General features: G+C 45.3%; 1 protein-coding gene across 1 annotated transcript; it reads left to right on the top strand.

Moving 5' to 3' along the window:
• The first annotated feature begins 1843 nt into the window (after window positions 1–1843).
• LOC144107987 (protein FRA10AC1 homolog) lies at window positions 1844–5231 on the top strand. Its single transcript, XM_077641242.1, has one exon. The coding sequence runs from the start codon at window positions 2352–2354 to the stop codon at window positions 3297–3299; it is 948 nt and encodes a 315-aa protein (XP_077497368.1). The 5' UTR covers window positions 1844–2351; the 3' UTR covers window positions 3300–5231.
• Window positions 5232–14645: the final 9414 nt, after the last annotated feature.

Below are 14645 nucleotides of genomic sequence, written 5' to 3'. Positions count from 1 at the left end.
ACATGTGAGATAAGGAGATGAAGTAAGAAGTGAAAAAGAAGCGATTGGCGAGAAAGAGGCTGCAGTGGCCGTAATCTGTGATGGTCCATTCTATTTTCTATTACATTTGGCCGTGACGTCAGTGTGACGAAAGTAGCAATATTAGGTAGGAAAGCAAACGGCTAATCGCATACACAGGGCAGCTAGCCAGCCTCGTGCCGCCGTATACAGTCCGGCTGAGTCACACGGACCATGCTACGCATATGGTGCGCCTATTCGCCGTCCAAGCGACGCCGTTTCTTCGGCGAGACTGAATGAGCGGCGATATGCTCATCATGCGTGTCAAACGCGTCGTCGTGGGCGTCGGCGCGACATGGGCACGATACGCGTTTACGCGAGCATGTGGCATTATATGGGTATGCTTCTGTCACGACCAGCGTGATGTCTGCTCTAGAGCCCTATGGCAAGGGGAGGAGAGGATCAATGGAATGGAAAGGAAATGGATCGTTACAGAATATCGTTCCACCTGAGGGCATGCGCCATTGCAACAGCAACAACTACAACAATCGCAGGCGTGAAATTCGATAAAATAAACCATCGATCATCATCATCAGCCAATGACTACGTCCACTGTAGGACAAAAGCTTCACCAGTACCTCTCCAATTAACCCTGTCCTGTGCCAGCTGCAGCCACCTTATATCCGCAAACTTAATCTCATCCGCCCACTTAAAGTACTTTCTGGCGTCCCGCGCTACGCTTGACTCCTTTTGGAATCCACTCCGTTACCCTTAACGACTATATCGGTTATCTTGCCTTCACATTACATGCCCTGCCCAAGCCCATTTCTTCTTGATTTCGGCTAGGATATCATTAACCCGCGTTAGTTCCCTGACGCACTCTGCCCGCTTCCTGTCTGGAAACCTGGAAACGACCCAATATGTTTGTAACCGTTTTTAAACTGTGCTGTGCGCATGGGGCCTGACACAGATATCATGCTTGACATATTTAAAGCAGAATGCAATTGGCAGACTAACTGCAGTGCGCATGGCATTTAGAAATACGGTATAATGTACCAATCCAAGGTTATACGTATGTGAGGCTGTCAACATTTGAAGCACGCGTGGTGAGAGGTAATTTTTCTGAGTTAAGAACGGTTGTGGAAAAGGGGGCAGAAACAATGAGAGGTGAAACGGAAGGCGGGGCGCCGGTAGCAGAAAGAACCTATAGACGCGTGACAAGGTGATAAGGGACCTATGATATCCGAGTGACGGGTGCAAAAGTTCAGGAATAAATTAGCATGTTACGGTATGTCGGGTTTATTTGCGTACGAGTTTACTTACGCTATGTAAGACGCCGTAGTGGATGTTACTGATTAATTTGGACCTCCTGTGGTTCTTTAACGTGCTATGACGTCGCACAGGACGCTGGTTTCCATCGAAATGCAGCCGCTGCTGGATTTCCTTCGTTTCGCCGTAGTCCTTCGCGGAGAACACACGTGTATGGGTGGGTGTGGGCGAGCCCTACCAGCCGGAAGCGTAGCTCTTTCGCTACTTCTTCAGCTAACAAAACGTACTGCTGCACAATTCAGCAATGGCTCGAGCCGGGAAGTCAATATGCAACTACCGTTTGTTGATTTCAAAACGTTTGAATTTCGCGCGCTTGTGGTAGTCAGTCCCTTCTAACTTATTAATAAGCCTTATCGGCAAGTCTCTAAGCGAACGCTGTAATCTAATTTGATTCCTTTGTTAGACTTTCACTAAATAGCTTTACATATTCGTTTGTTTTTATTATTTCAATTAACAGACACGGGAGCAGCCAACAGCAATAGCTGATAGTAGACAAAGCCAAGCCAGTAATCGGGCCACCCAGTGTGCGGCACGGGCTGCGCTAGCTGCGCGTTTGCCAAGTACCTACCTTGGAGAATGGGTCTTGTTGCCTCTTAAGTCGCTTGAATATAGTGTGACCGGTGCTCAGAGTGTTGCCAAATAGATCTACTAACTAGTTACCTGCAGCGTGCCGCTGTTTGCCTCTCATGTGGGCAGCGTTTATTAGATGTGACTCAGTGTTTTGGGTGCAGCTCACGTGAGACGCTTTGGGTTGAAAGCGAACGCGTTTGGGCTAGTTGATGCTCGTCATCTAAGCCCAAAGCTACAGATTCGCAAGCCACTGTTCAAGGCACGTCGTGCTGGCTGCTGGGACATTAACGTGCGCTTAGCGTCGTGGGCACTTGTGTTTGCCGCTGACCTGAGGTTTCGAGCAGCTTGCTGAAGTAAGCGTCGCGTCTCGCTGACGTTTGGCGTCGCGTCGTGCGATGCGCTGTTGCCCGGTGCATTTCATAAATCTGTGCTTTTGCGTTTTCTAACTCGGCCATATGGAGAAGGACGGACGCGAAGAGGACGCCGACAGCGTCGTGGACTTTGCGCGGCATCATGGGAGCAACGAGTATGACTCCAACTTCGAAACGGACTCCGAGTCGGTGGTCAACGAGCGCATTCAGAAAGATTTGGTCGCACCAGCTCCTAGGCCGCGCGAGCCCAAGGCCCATTGGGATGTGGTGGCATCCGAGTACAGCCTCGAGGAAAAGCGCCGTGAGCGAAACTGCTTCTTGGCTTTGGACGCCTACACCAGGCACAAGAAGCTCATCAACGACTACCTGCTTTGCTACTCCGGTGCCACGTCCAAGCTGAAGCGCGACACGAGCCGTGACCGCACCGACCTCGACATCATTCGCGAGAACCACCAGTTCCTCTGGGACGAGTCTGACGACGAGGAACCCCCGACTTGGGAGAAACAGCTGGCCAAGCGGTACTATGACAAGCTGTTCAAGGAGTACTGCATCTGTGACTTGACCTTCTACAAGGCGAATAAGATCGCAATGCGTTGGCGTACGGAGCAGGAGGTGATCTCGGGCAAGGGGCAGTTCAGTTGTGGTGACAGACACTGCAAGGAGAGCTCGGGCTTGCGTACCTGGGAGGTGAACTTTGCTTACTTCGAGAAAGACGAGAAGAAGAACGCTTTAGTCAAACTGAGACTCTGCTCTGAGTGCTCATTTAAGCTCAACTTCCGGTTTCAGAGGAAGGAGCTCACGAAGAAGGCTGCGAAGAGGGCATCATCATCGTCTAAGCTTGAGGGCAGTTCCGAGAAGAAGTCGAAGTTTGAAGATGCCAGCGATGAGAAGACTAACAAGGAGCCGGCCGGCAATGAAAGAGAGGCTGCAAAAGAAGATGAAGGGTCAGTCTGGAGCAAGCCGAGCACTGCTGATGAAGAGAAGAGCCAGGAGGAGGAGTTTGATACCTACCTGGCAGACATGTTCCTTTAAAACAAGGGCTGAATCTCAAGGGATATCTCTTTTCTTAAGCTTTATGGCTTTTACTGTGCCTGTGCATGTCTCCCGTTTACCAGTGATGGTGCCTGTGCAGAGTCCTGGATGCACATCATTGCTCTGCTGATCCGAAAGGGATGAAAAGGCGTTTTCATCGAAATCTCTTTTTCTTCATTGACTGTTGAGCAGCTACTGTGACTTGTGGAAGCTGTTGTGCAATGTGAGGGTTGTGAGTGGAGTTCTTTGAGCGTACAATATTTGAGGACACTTTCATGGTTTGTGTCTGATGTTCTGAGGAGCACAGAAGGAAACTCTGCTAGTTATTACCCAGCCAAGTTGCCCGAGACACCCCAGGAAACAGTGTTGTGGAGTTGCCAAACTGGAACCTGAATAGTCTATGTACTGTTTCTTGTATGCATGTATAGCCTACCTTAGCAGGAGGGATGGATGAATGTGAGAAGGGAGATGCTTTGTGCAAGTTTATCATGAGCATGCAGCAAAAAAGCAGGCTTGCAACAGTCTGAATGTGCGTCCCTAGAAATGTGCAAAATGCAGTACTGCTAACTTTTGAATTGGAAAGAGCATTTGCAAGTGTGCTAGCCACCACTAAATAAACACAACACAGTGTGCACAGCCAAATTGTTTTAGTTGGAAAATGCCACTGATGCACGTTTGGTCATTTTTCAGCAAGTGTAATTCAGGGGTTAAACATTCTTTTAGAGAAGAGCTCCACCTGAAAATTTTTCCAGAGGTGATTAGAGCGAAAGGGAGGGTAAACTGCCAATTTTTGTGTGGCTTAGATGCACAGCTAGAGTGTATTTCTGTAGTTGTCGTTATGTATTATTTTTAATCGAGCGACTGTGCTTACCACTTCTTGTTGTTTTGGCCGGAAATATGGAAGTGGTAGGGGAGCGTCTAACGCTTACCAGTGCTTGCCGTTTTGGCTGGAAATAAGGAAGTGGTAGGGGAGCGTCTAACTCGAAGGGAGGATGGCAGAGAGGTTTACCAGAAGAGTGCTCCTGTTAGGTGCTGTGCACTAGAGGCAAGGGAAGAGGTGATGTGAGAGGGGAAGAAGTGGGGGATGGGTTGCGGTGCGAGGACATGAGGTAAGGAAATGCATTCTACAAAGCGACAGTTTCACTGAAATGTACACAGGTGACCTCTTTCAGGCGTCAAAACTGTGGTGATGCCATGTTTCATTGCCGTTCTGTTGGCATCATTTATGGTGTGCATTTTGGAAAGTAGGTATGCATGAATTATCCAGTTTTACCCTCTCGTTTCACTTCTGTAAGAGATGCACATTCTTGGATTCAGCTACTATGCATAGTGTATCTCATTGTTATGGATGCAAATTTGTCTTGCTAGAAGCAGCAGGAAACGCAAGTACAGGTGCGCTTCCTTTTGTTTCTTAAAGCTTGTCATGCCATTTTATTATTGGCTGTTCACCCAGATGTAACCATTTTTTGCAGCCATTTCATTTATGGCTTTTTCTTAGCTCTACACATTATAATGCGAAGACAAGCTTATGGGTGCTGGCACATAGCCAGAACTTTTTTTCCCTTGTGGGGGGAGGTAATTTATTGTTTTAGGGTGGAGTACGTGGGGCCCCCTCTGGCTTTGTGTGTGCGTGAATTTAAGGTGGTAGAGTTCATAAGGATACTATTGTGTTTGGTTTACTGTGCCAGGAGAGCCCTTTCTGCTGTGTACACATGCCTAATACAATGAATGAAAAGTTTTAATGTGGTAACAGTGGAAGCCTCATAGGAGAAAAAAAAAAGTCGTGTCATAAAATTTGCTGATTTCCAGTAAAAGCATGAGCAGTTATTAATGCGATCACATTGCCAACACATGATGTAATTAGACCTCCCAATGAGTTTTTGCCATTGAACAGATGCTGTATTGGTTTAAATCGATTAAACCTGTAATAACTACCCAGTTTTACTTCTTGCATGGGTGTTTTAAGAGTTGCATTTGTCCTAGGGCAATGAAGTACAAAGGGATTTTTAGCAGCGTGCAGATACAGTTTTCTGCAGTGTTTCTGTTTAGATGCACATGTCTTGACAGTTGATATGTGCACAAGCTAGCAATAACATCACTATGAACTTGTTTGAAATTTTCTCTTTGTGTGTATTCTGAAATTTTCAATATGCCCCTTCACATATTGGTGGTAAAACTTTTGTGATCATTGTTGGGAAGCAGTCGCCGCGGTGGCTCAGGGGTTATGACGCTCGGCCGCTGACCTGAAAGACTCGGGTTCGATCCCGGCTGCGGCGGTCAAGTTTCGATGGAGGCGAAATTCTAGAGGCTCGTGTACTGTACGATGTCAGTGCACATTAAAAACCCCTGGTGATCAAAATTTCCAGAGCCCTTCACCATGGCATCTCTCATAGCCTGAGTCACTTTTGGACGTTAAACCCCCATAAACCGAACCATTGTTAGGAAACTATGTCATTCCTTCATTAGTGTGCTTTGAAGTTGTCGTGTTGCTCAGTATGGGTCTCGTACTGAATGAGATGTTATACATAAAAGTGTAAAAGCCCAACCTGTACGGCACATGAAAAGTGGCACGGAAATCAGTACTTGCTCCACATTCAGAGTGAAGCTTTGTAGGGGGCTAGTTAGTTGGTTGTACATACTGAGACTTGGGAGCGCAACAATCAAGACAAGGGGACAACACCACCAGACACGAGCGCAAACTTTTGATTGAGTTTATTTTCGGCATTTATACGCATCTAATCATGGGACACACACACATAAAAGCGTTAGAGCCAGCCAAGATATCAAAACAATCACCTTCACCATGTGAGATATAAGCTGTCCTCGCAAGTCATGCATTTCAAAAATGACCGACTAAAACAATTTTTTTTTTTTGTTAAAACCACAGTCGGGTCGTTAATGAACCCAGAACCTTCCTTTTCCGAAGCCATGCAGAATGCTTCCCCCAATTCTCTTGTGGTCTTGTCCTTTGATTTTAGAAGTACAGTTGTTTTATCCAGTAGAGGTTCGCACTTGTGCTCAGTGCAGTGTGCTGCGAGGTTGCCAGGGGCACTGACCAGAGAGTTGTTGTAATTGTGCTCCCGCAACCTCTCATTTAAGCACCTTCCTGTCTGGCCGGCATAGGCCTTGCTGCAAGACAGTGGTATTTTATACACCACGCCCTCAACACGTGCCACAAATGATGTCCTGTGCCTCACGCCACAAGACCATGCGTCGTGCTCTTCTTCTTGTCTGGAATTGATTTTCGCGCACATGCTTTTGAGTTTCTGAGGCGTGGAAAATACAATGGGAACTCCATACTTTTTGCCACTTTTCTTAGCCTGTGCAACAAGGCATGCACATATGGCAAAACAACAGGTCTCTTATCTTTTTCGTTCGCATTTGCAGGCTTCCTCTTAATAAATGTCTTCAAAACTTTTTCCGCGACCGAGACCAGCAACAGTTTTGGGTATCCAGCAGCCTTCAGTCTTGCAGCCTGTAAGTTAACACTGTCAAGCATCTTGTGAATGGCAAGTCTTTTTAGCGCATGCTTGAAACATACATCAGCTATGTTCCGCTTTATCTGCTTGGAGTACGCAGAGTCGTAAGGAAGCAAGCCCTTTTCGAACCCGCCGCGGTGGCTCAGTGGTTAGGGCGCTCGACTACTGATCCGGAGTTCCCGGGTTCGAACCCGACCGCGGCGGCTGCGTTTTTATGGAGGAAAAACGCTAAGGCGCCCGTGTGCTGTGCGATGTCAGTGCACGTTAAAGATCCCCAGATGGTCGAAATTATTCTGGAGCCCTCCACTACGGCACCTCTTCTTCCTTTCGTCTTTCACTCCCTCCTTTATCCCTTCCCTTCGTGGTTCAGGCGGTTCAGGTGTCCAATGGTATATGAGACAGATACTGCGCCATTTCCTTTCCTCCAAAAACCAATTATTATTATTATTATTAGCCCTTTTCGCTCTTTGTTCTGTACTGACGGCAAGCGTGGGGGCCGATTTCAATGGCTAAGTCTAGAAATTAGAGGCGGTTGTCCGAGGGGGTTTCATATGTGAATGAGAGTCCGGGATGAGCTATCTGTAATTCGATCGTTTTTTTCCAACAAATCATTCATCACGATGATTTTCTGATATGTGCCGAAGTGGGATGTGCAATGAATGATTTGGTGGAAAAAACGCTGGTCGAATTCCAGATAGCTCATCCAGGACTCTCATTCACATATGAAACCCCCTCGGACAACCGCCTACAATTTCTAGACTTGGCCATTGAAATCGGCCCCTACGCTTGCTGGCAGTACAGAACAAGGAGCGAAAAGGGCTTGCTTCCTTACGGCTCCGCGCATTCTAAGCTGATAAAGCGGAACATAGCTGATGCATGTTTCAAGCATGCGCTAAAAAAGTTGCCATCACAAGATGCTTGACAGTGTTAACTTACAGGCTGCAAGACTGAAGGCTGCTGGATACCCAAAACTGTTGCTGGTCTCGGTCGCGGAAAAAGTTTTGAAGACATTCATTAAGGGGAAGCCTGCAAATGCGAACGAAAAAGATAAGAGACCTGTTGTTTTGCCATATGTGCATGCCTTGTCGCACAGGCTAAAAAAAGTGGCAAAAAAGTAAGGAGTTCTCGTATTTTCCGCGCCTCAGAAACTCAAAAGCATGTGTGCGAAAATCAATTCCGGCCAAGAAGAAGAGCACGTCACATGGTCTTGTGACGTGAGGCACAGGACATCGTTTGTGGCATGTGTTGAGGGTGTGGTGTATAAAATACCGCTGTCTTGCAGCAAGGCCTATGTCGGCCAGACAGTAAGGTGCTTAAATGAGAGGTTGCGGGAGCACAATTACAACAACTCTCTGGTAAGTGGCCCTGGCAACCTCTCAGCACACTGCGCTGAGCACAAGTGCAAACCTCTTCTGGATAAAACAACTGTACTTCTAAAATCAAAGGACAAGACCACAAGGGAATTGTGGGAAGCATTTTGCATGGCTTCGGAAAAGGAAGGTGCTGGGTTCGTTAGCGACCCGTCTGTGGTTTTAACAAAAAAAGAAAAATTGTTTTAGCCGGTCATGTGTGACATTCATGACTTGCGAGGATAGCTTATATCTCGCATGGTGAAGGTGATTGCTTTGATATCTTGGCTGGCTCTAACGCTTTTATGTTTGTGTGTCCCATGATTAGATGCGTATAATTATGTGCCATGTCGAAAATAAACTCAGTTGAAAGTTTTGCGCTCATGTATCCTGGTGTTCTTATGTGGTGTTGTCCCCTTGTCTTGATTGTAGCGCTCCCCAGTCTCAGTATTTAGAGTGAACTTTTTTTATATCTAGTCTGTTTGTGCCTTTTCTCATACACTGTGCAGCTTCACTACCAAGTACAAACTCTTCCAAACACTTTGAGCCAGGCTTTATACCAGGTAACCTATGTGTGTGCAAGGGCATTGCCAGGGGCATGTGGATGCCTGAAGTATAAGATATGAAGAAGAGTGTTTTTTTGAATTGAGGGTTTTTATTTAGAACAATTATGCAAGTAGAGTTTATGCAGAAAGTGTAGAATGCTACAGTCGTTTACAACTCGAGAACGAAACAGATTCCCCCACCCCCACCCCCCCGTCAAAGGACCCCCCTTGCAGCCAATGGCATCTCCCGATTCTCACGAACCTGCTGGTGTGACAATGCAGGGAGAGGATTATCCCCTTTCATCTGCCACTCCCTGCATTGTCCCGTTAGCAGGCTCCTGAGAATCGGCTGATGCCATTGGCTGCAAGGGGTTCCTTTGACAGAGAAAATTCGCTTCGTTCTTAATTTGTATCTGACTATAGTTGTGATGGTCTACCTCTCTATGCAAGCATCCTGCATTTTGTTGCTCATTAATTGAACCCACCCAAAGCAGCACGTACCGACTATGACAGAAACGAGGAATGGTGTGTGTATAGCCTCATACTTCTGCACAGGAGCTTAGGTAATTTAAAACACCACTGAGGCTTCGTCCACTGCAGGAGAAAAGTGCCTGTTCCATTGATATCCAGTAAGCCCTCTCTTGCATTTGTCACGACCACACACTATCCTATCAAATTTCCTTATCTTGTATCATTAACCAATGGAAGTAATGTTGTCCTTAACTGACTGCCTGCCATTCATGAATTTCCCTTCCTTTGGGATCTATTCTGTTGCACTATCAGGGCACAGATTCACAATATTACAGCAGAGAATTGCATCTATGTAAAGGCATGCATTTAGATTCAAAGGCATTGTTTTCCTTGTGACAAAATGTATATTTGAAGAATGCCAACAGGCATTGAAATCAAGGAATCCAAGGGAATGTTTCTTTTTTAATTGTATTCAATGGTAAATTAATAGTGTAACTATATTATCACTGAAAGATAATTTATTAGAAAGCAGAAAAAAGACATGCCACCGGTGGGATCCGAACCCACGACCTCCGAATTTGGCGTCTGGTGCTCTACCAACTACCAACCAAGAGCACCAGACGAGAAATTCGGAGGTGATATGGGTTTGGATCCCACCGGCATCTTGTGGTTGCTCTTCCTTCTGCTTTCTAATCAATTATCTTTCAGCGGTAGTATAGTTTACCATTGATAAATGCCACAATTAAAAATAAGAGACAGAAGCATCACCTTGAGCTCCTTGGTTTCAGTGACTGGCATTCTTGTATGTATGTCATTACGAGCCCCTCATTTACGAGGGAAGACGAAGACGTTGATCGACCTACTGTCGCCTCAGCTCTGGTTCATTACCTAATTTTGTCTACTTTACCTAGTTTTATTTGAATATTCGAGGATGGCTGCTTCTTCAAAGCAGTACTGTCCCTATGCGAAGAGTACGGCAGCTCCGACGCCGGTATGTCTAACGGGACTGCGGCAATCTAAGGAGGCTGGCTCGGAAGAGGCGGCCATGGCTTGCCAGGCCGTGGAGGGACCAGAACATACAAACACAAATACAAATACCTTTATTTCAACATCAGGGATGTTAGGGGTGCACCCAAAAAGCCTATGACTGGCTTGACAGAGGGGTGCACCCCCGTACACAAAAACCGGCAGCAATAGAACACGAACAGAACAATAAAAAAAAGACTACAGTGCATAGGTAAACATCATATTCAATAAGAAATTAGTGAACATCCTCTTGCAATAATAAATAAGTGAAGTCGGCAGAATTAACACGAAACGCTCAGGAGCACTGAAGAATGCAAAACGAAGAATAACAAAAAGAAAAGAAAAGGGGAGAAAGGAGGAGAAAACTAGCAGCAAGAAAAAAAAACGTATCATCAGGTCCTCAGGGCTCATTGCGCCGGTTAAGAAATGTTGGAATTATGTCGGAGCATTTGACGATCGTAATTAGTACGAAAGGTTCGCACATACGAGACGTCGTCGTTACGTGTTGGGTAGTAATTAGCTTTGGGCCGTAAGTTAGCTATGCCATCAAAGAATGCATCATGATTTTTCTGTTTTCTTTCATATCATTTACTTAGCAATAAATTATATAGGTCATTAATTGGAGTTACTTTTAATGATGTGAAAAGAGGTTGAGTGTGAGCAGTAAACGGGGCATTTGCAATGATACGAATGACCTTTTTCTGTATTTTCTGTAACCTATATGTATTTGACCATGTTGTACCCCACACCAGATGACAATATGTAAGGTTAGGTAAAAATAGTGCATTATAAGCTAGAAGTCTAACACTCAGAGGTAGTAAAGAGCGTACTTTGTATAACATGCCTACGCATTTTGCAAGTTTTTTAGCCAGATTGTAGATGTGTACGTCCCAGGAAAGATTACACTGCAGTGTCACACCTAGACACTTTACTGACGCCGCTATTTCAATGCTTTGAGAACCAAGCGTTAGTGTAGGTAAATGTTCTAGTGGTTTATTTTTAGGTCTAAAAAGTACAGCTTTAGTTTTGGTAGCGTTAATTTTCAATAAATATTCAGCACTCCATTCGACCAATTTGTGCAGATATTCACTAGCATTTAATTTCAAGTCATTAACTGTTTTAGCCCTAAAAAATATACTGACGTTATCTGCGTACATAATACATTTAGCGCTGTTGTCAATGTTCACAATGTCGTTAATATAGATGTTAGACAGTGTAGGTCCAAGAATACTGCCTTGCAGCACGCCGGAATGAATGGATCTTAAGTGCGATGAAGAATTGTTAATTACAACCCGTTGCTGGCAGTGCTCTAAATATGTTATTAAAAGCTGAAGGAATGTGCCACGAAAATCCATAGTGCTCAAGTTTAAGGAATAATATTTTGTGATTTATGGAGTCGAATGCTTTGGAAAAATCCACGAAAACCCCGACAGTAAGTTCTTTTTCTTCAAATGACTCTAGTATAATTTCCTTCATGGTTAATAATGCTGTTTCTGTTGATTTTCTTGTGACAAAAGCAAACAGGGAAGCTGATATGACTTTGTGTTTGTTAATAAAGCTTGTAATGCGCACTTGTAGAAGCTTTTCAAAACATTTCGAAAAAACTGGCAAGATCGATATAGGTCGGTAGTTGGAGAAATTGTTTTCGTCTCCTACTTTAAAAATTATGGTAATCTTGGCAGTCTGTAGCTTTTTGGGGAAAGTTCCTGAGGAAAATGCCAAGTTTTTTATGTATTCTAATATCGGTGCAAGCATGTGGGATTTGTACTTCGCTGGCAATATTTGGAGGTCGTCAATGTTCTTACTTTTACTATTTTTCAGCGACTGTAGGACCGACAGAATTTCGTTAGTTGTAACAGGGGTTAAAAATGCGGTTTCGCTAACCTTTTGACTCATGCTGTTGAGGTATTGGTTGGGCTGAGTGCCCTCTGCAATGGACACGAAGAAATTATTGAAAGCATCTGCTAGTTGAGAACCGGACAAATGAGTGCCATGTGTGACTATTTCATCTACTACAGTCTTCTTTTTTAGGTTCAGCAAATTATTGAGCCTCCCCCAAACAATATCTGAGTGCTTCATTACTTCGTCGTTAAATTGGTTACTCATGTAGTTTCTTTTGGCTTGCCGATTGATACTGTTAGCTTTATTTCTCGCAGCCTTAAACTTCTTCAGATCGTCAATATCTTTTGTTTTAAGAAAGCGCTTAAAAAGTGTGTTTTTAATTCGTATCGCCTTTAGGCATTCCTTAGTTATCCACGGCTCACGCACCTTCGAAGCTCGGACTCTTGTTTTGTATGGAAAAGACTCACAATAGAGCTGCTTGTAGGTGAAAATGAAAATACCATAAGCGTCATCAACATTGGTTTCCTCATAGACGCTGCTCCAGTTTACTTGCGACAGTTTATCATAAAACGTTCGTAAAGTAGTCGGGGTTATGTCTTGAACATGCATAGCAAACCTTTTTGCAGGTTTGTTAGGGGGGACTGTGAGATTTGTAATTAAATAAATTGTTGATCAGCTGCCAGTGCACCGGATATTGACAATCCATCACATGCATTAGTAATGAAGGTGTCTAGTAACGTTAATATTTCGGGCGTAGTGCGTGTTGGTTGATTTATGATATTGAAGAATGCGTTGGTCTCTAGTGTAGTGTAGAACTCTTGTTGAAGTGTTGAATTTTCAAGCAAGTTTATGTTCAAGTCCCCGCCTAATATAAGTGTGTATTTATGATCATTTACCCAGCTGAAGTACTCGTCTATAAAATGGACGAATTTGTTACTGCTTCCTCTGGGTGGGCAGTATGTGACAGTAAAAAGCAAGGAATTAGATTTTAGGGTAAGTACCTCGTAGTCATCGGTTACAAAACAGAAATTGTCAAGTATTTCACATTTTAAAAACGTTTTAGACAGCATCGCAACCCACACCTCTCTTAGAGCTCCAAAATGTGGAGTATTCAGGTAGATTAAGAACAGCAGAGTGGCTTTCGTACTATGTCTCAGAGATCATGACAACGTCAAATGTAAAGCTAAAGCTGGAAAGAAAAGCACATATATCATCGCTTTTGTTTCGTGCTGATCGAGCATTCAGATGCAGAAACGACATGCTACCGCTTTTTGGCTGATAACGGGTGCTCAGCTCGTAAGATGTCAAGAAATCATAACTTTAAGCGTTATGATGGAGACGACCACCCGTCCAGCGAGACCTCATCGCTCAGTGGGGATGAGTCAACGATCGTAGACGGTGACGAGTCAGTGGCCGATACGGCTGACGTGGACAACGAGGGCTTCAAGTTGATGAGTCATCGCAAGCAACGAACGGTAGGGATCCCGGTAGTGGTTGAGCCCACAGAAAAGAGGGTTGATTTAAGAGAGAAGAATCCCATCTTGCTTTTCGCGGCCATTCAATCACTGTTAGGATCAGCTCTGATTCGTAGTCGGTTCACCATGCAAGGGGCTCTTCAGCAGGATGTCTCGATGGAAGAGCAGGCCGGTTGACAAGCTCCTGCAGTGCTCTCAGATAGGTGACATCACAGTTAACGTGCAGTTGCCCCATTCCCCACATGAAGAACACCTGTGTTATAAAGGGTGTACCAAAGTGGTACTCAGAAAGCGATCTACTTGATTATTTGAAACCACACGGTGTTCTGCACATGAAACGACTCGTGCGTCATGTGGAGTGTAAAGAAAAAGAATGGGCTGCGAAACCTACCAACTCTATCGTGCTGACATTCGCTCCCAACTCAGTGCGCCCCGAAAAAATTGATCTGGGATTCACAAAACACGCAGTTGACGATTTCACTGAAGCTCCGCGACGGTGTTTTAGATGCCAAAGGTTTGGGCACGTGGCCAAAGTTTGCACAAAGGATCGACGCTGTAAGCGGTGCGGTGGCGACCACGACTTTAAAGCCTGCAAGGCCGATTTTGCTTGCTTCAATTTCTGTGGTGATCATCCAGCGAGTTTCGGAGGCTGCCCCTTCCGTGTGAGCGCACTGCACCGTCGAATATCCTTTATTGCTGGTCCCAAAACACAACCGACTGAGACGCCTGTCCCAGGATTAGACGAGTTCCCAGTGTTGGAGTCTGATGTTGCGTTACCCAACAATGTCCCTAAGAGACCTGGGTCCAGCAAGACGCCAAGGTCCATTGCGTGCGAGTCGGTTGTTTGACCTCCAGCAAAAAGTGTCCATGATCCTGAGCGACCAGATCACAGCCAGACTCGACGGCAAGGGGGACTCACATAGGCACAAGTGACAAGAAACCCAGCTACTGCGGCCAAGAGTGTGTCCTCGTTGGCATCCGTCTGCATCTTTTGTCGATGTTGTGAGTGCGTTGCGCAAAATAAGGAGCTCAAAAATCAAGGTGTGTCTGACCTCCTTTACCCGCCGCGGTGGCTCAGTGGTTAGGGCGCTCGGCTACTGATCCGGAGTTCCCGGGTTGGAACCCAACCGCGGCGGCTGCGTTTTTATGGAGGCAAAAC

Source organism: Amblyomma americanum, chromosome 10 (genome assembly GCF_052857255.1).
Source record: "Amblyomma americanum isolate KBUSLIRL-KWMA chromosome 10, ASM5285725v1, whole genome shotgun sequence".
Classification (NCBI taxonomy): domain Eukaryota; kingdom Metazoa; phylum Arthropoda; class Arachnida; order Ixodida; family Ixodidae; genus Amblyomma; species Amblyomma americanum.
Note: the sequence above shows the minus strand (reverse complement) of the source record. Positions and strands in the feature narration are given on the sequence as shown.

What these genes read in the sequence shown, in the direction of transcription:
- LOC144107987 (XM_077641242.1), top strand. Translation starts at nt 2,352, where the DNA reads ATGGAGAAGGACGGACGCGAAGAGGACGCCGACAGCGTCGTGGACTTT.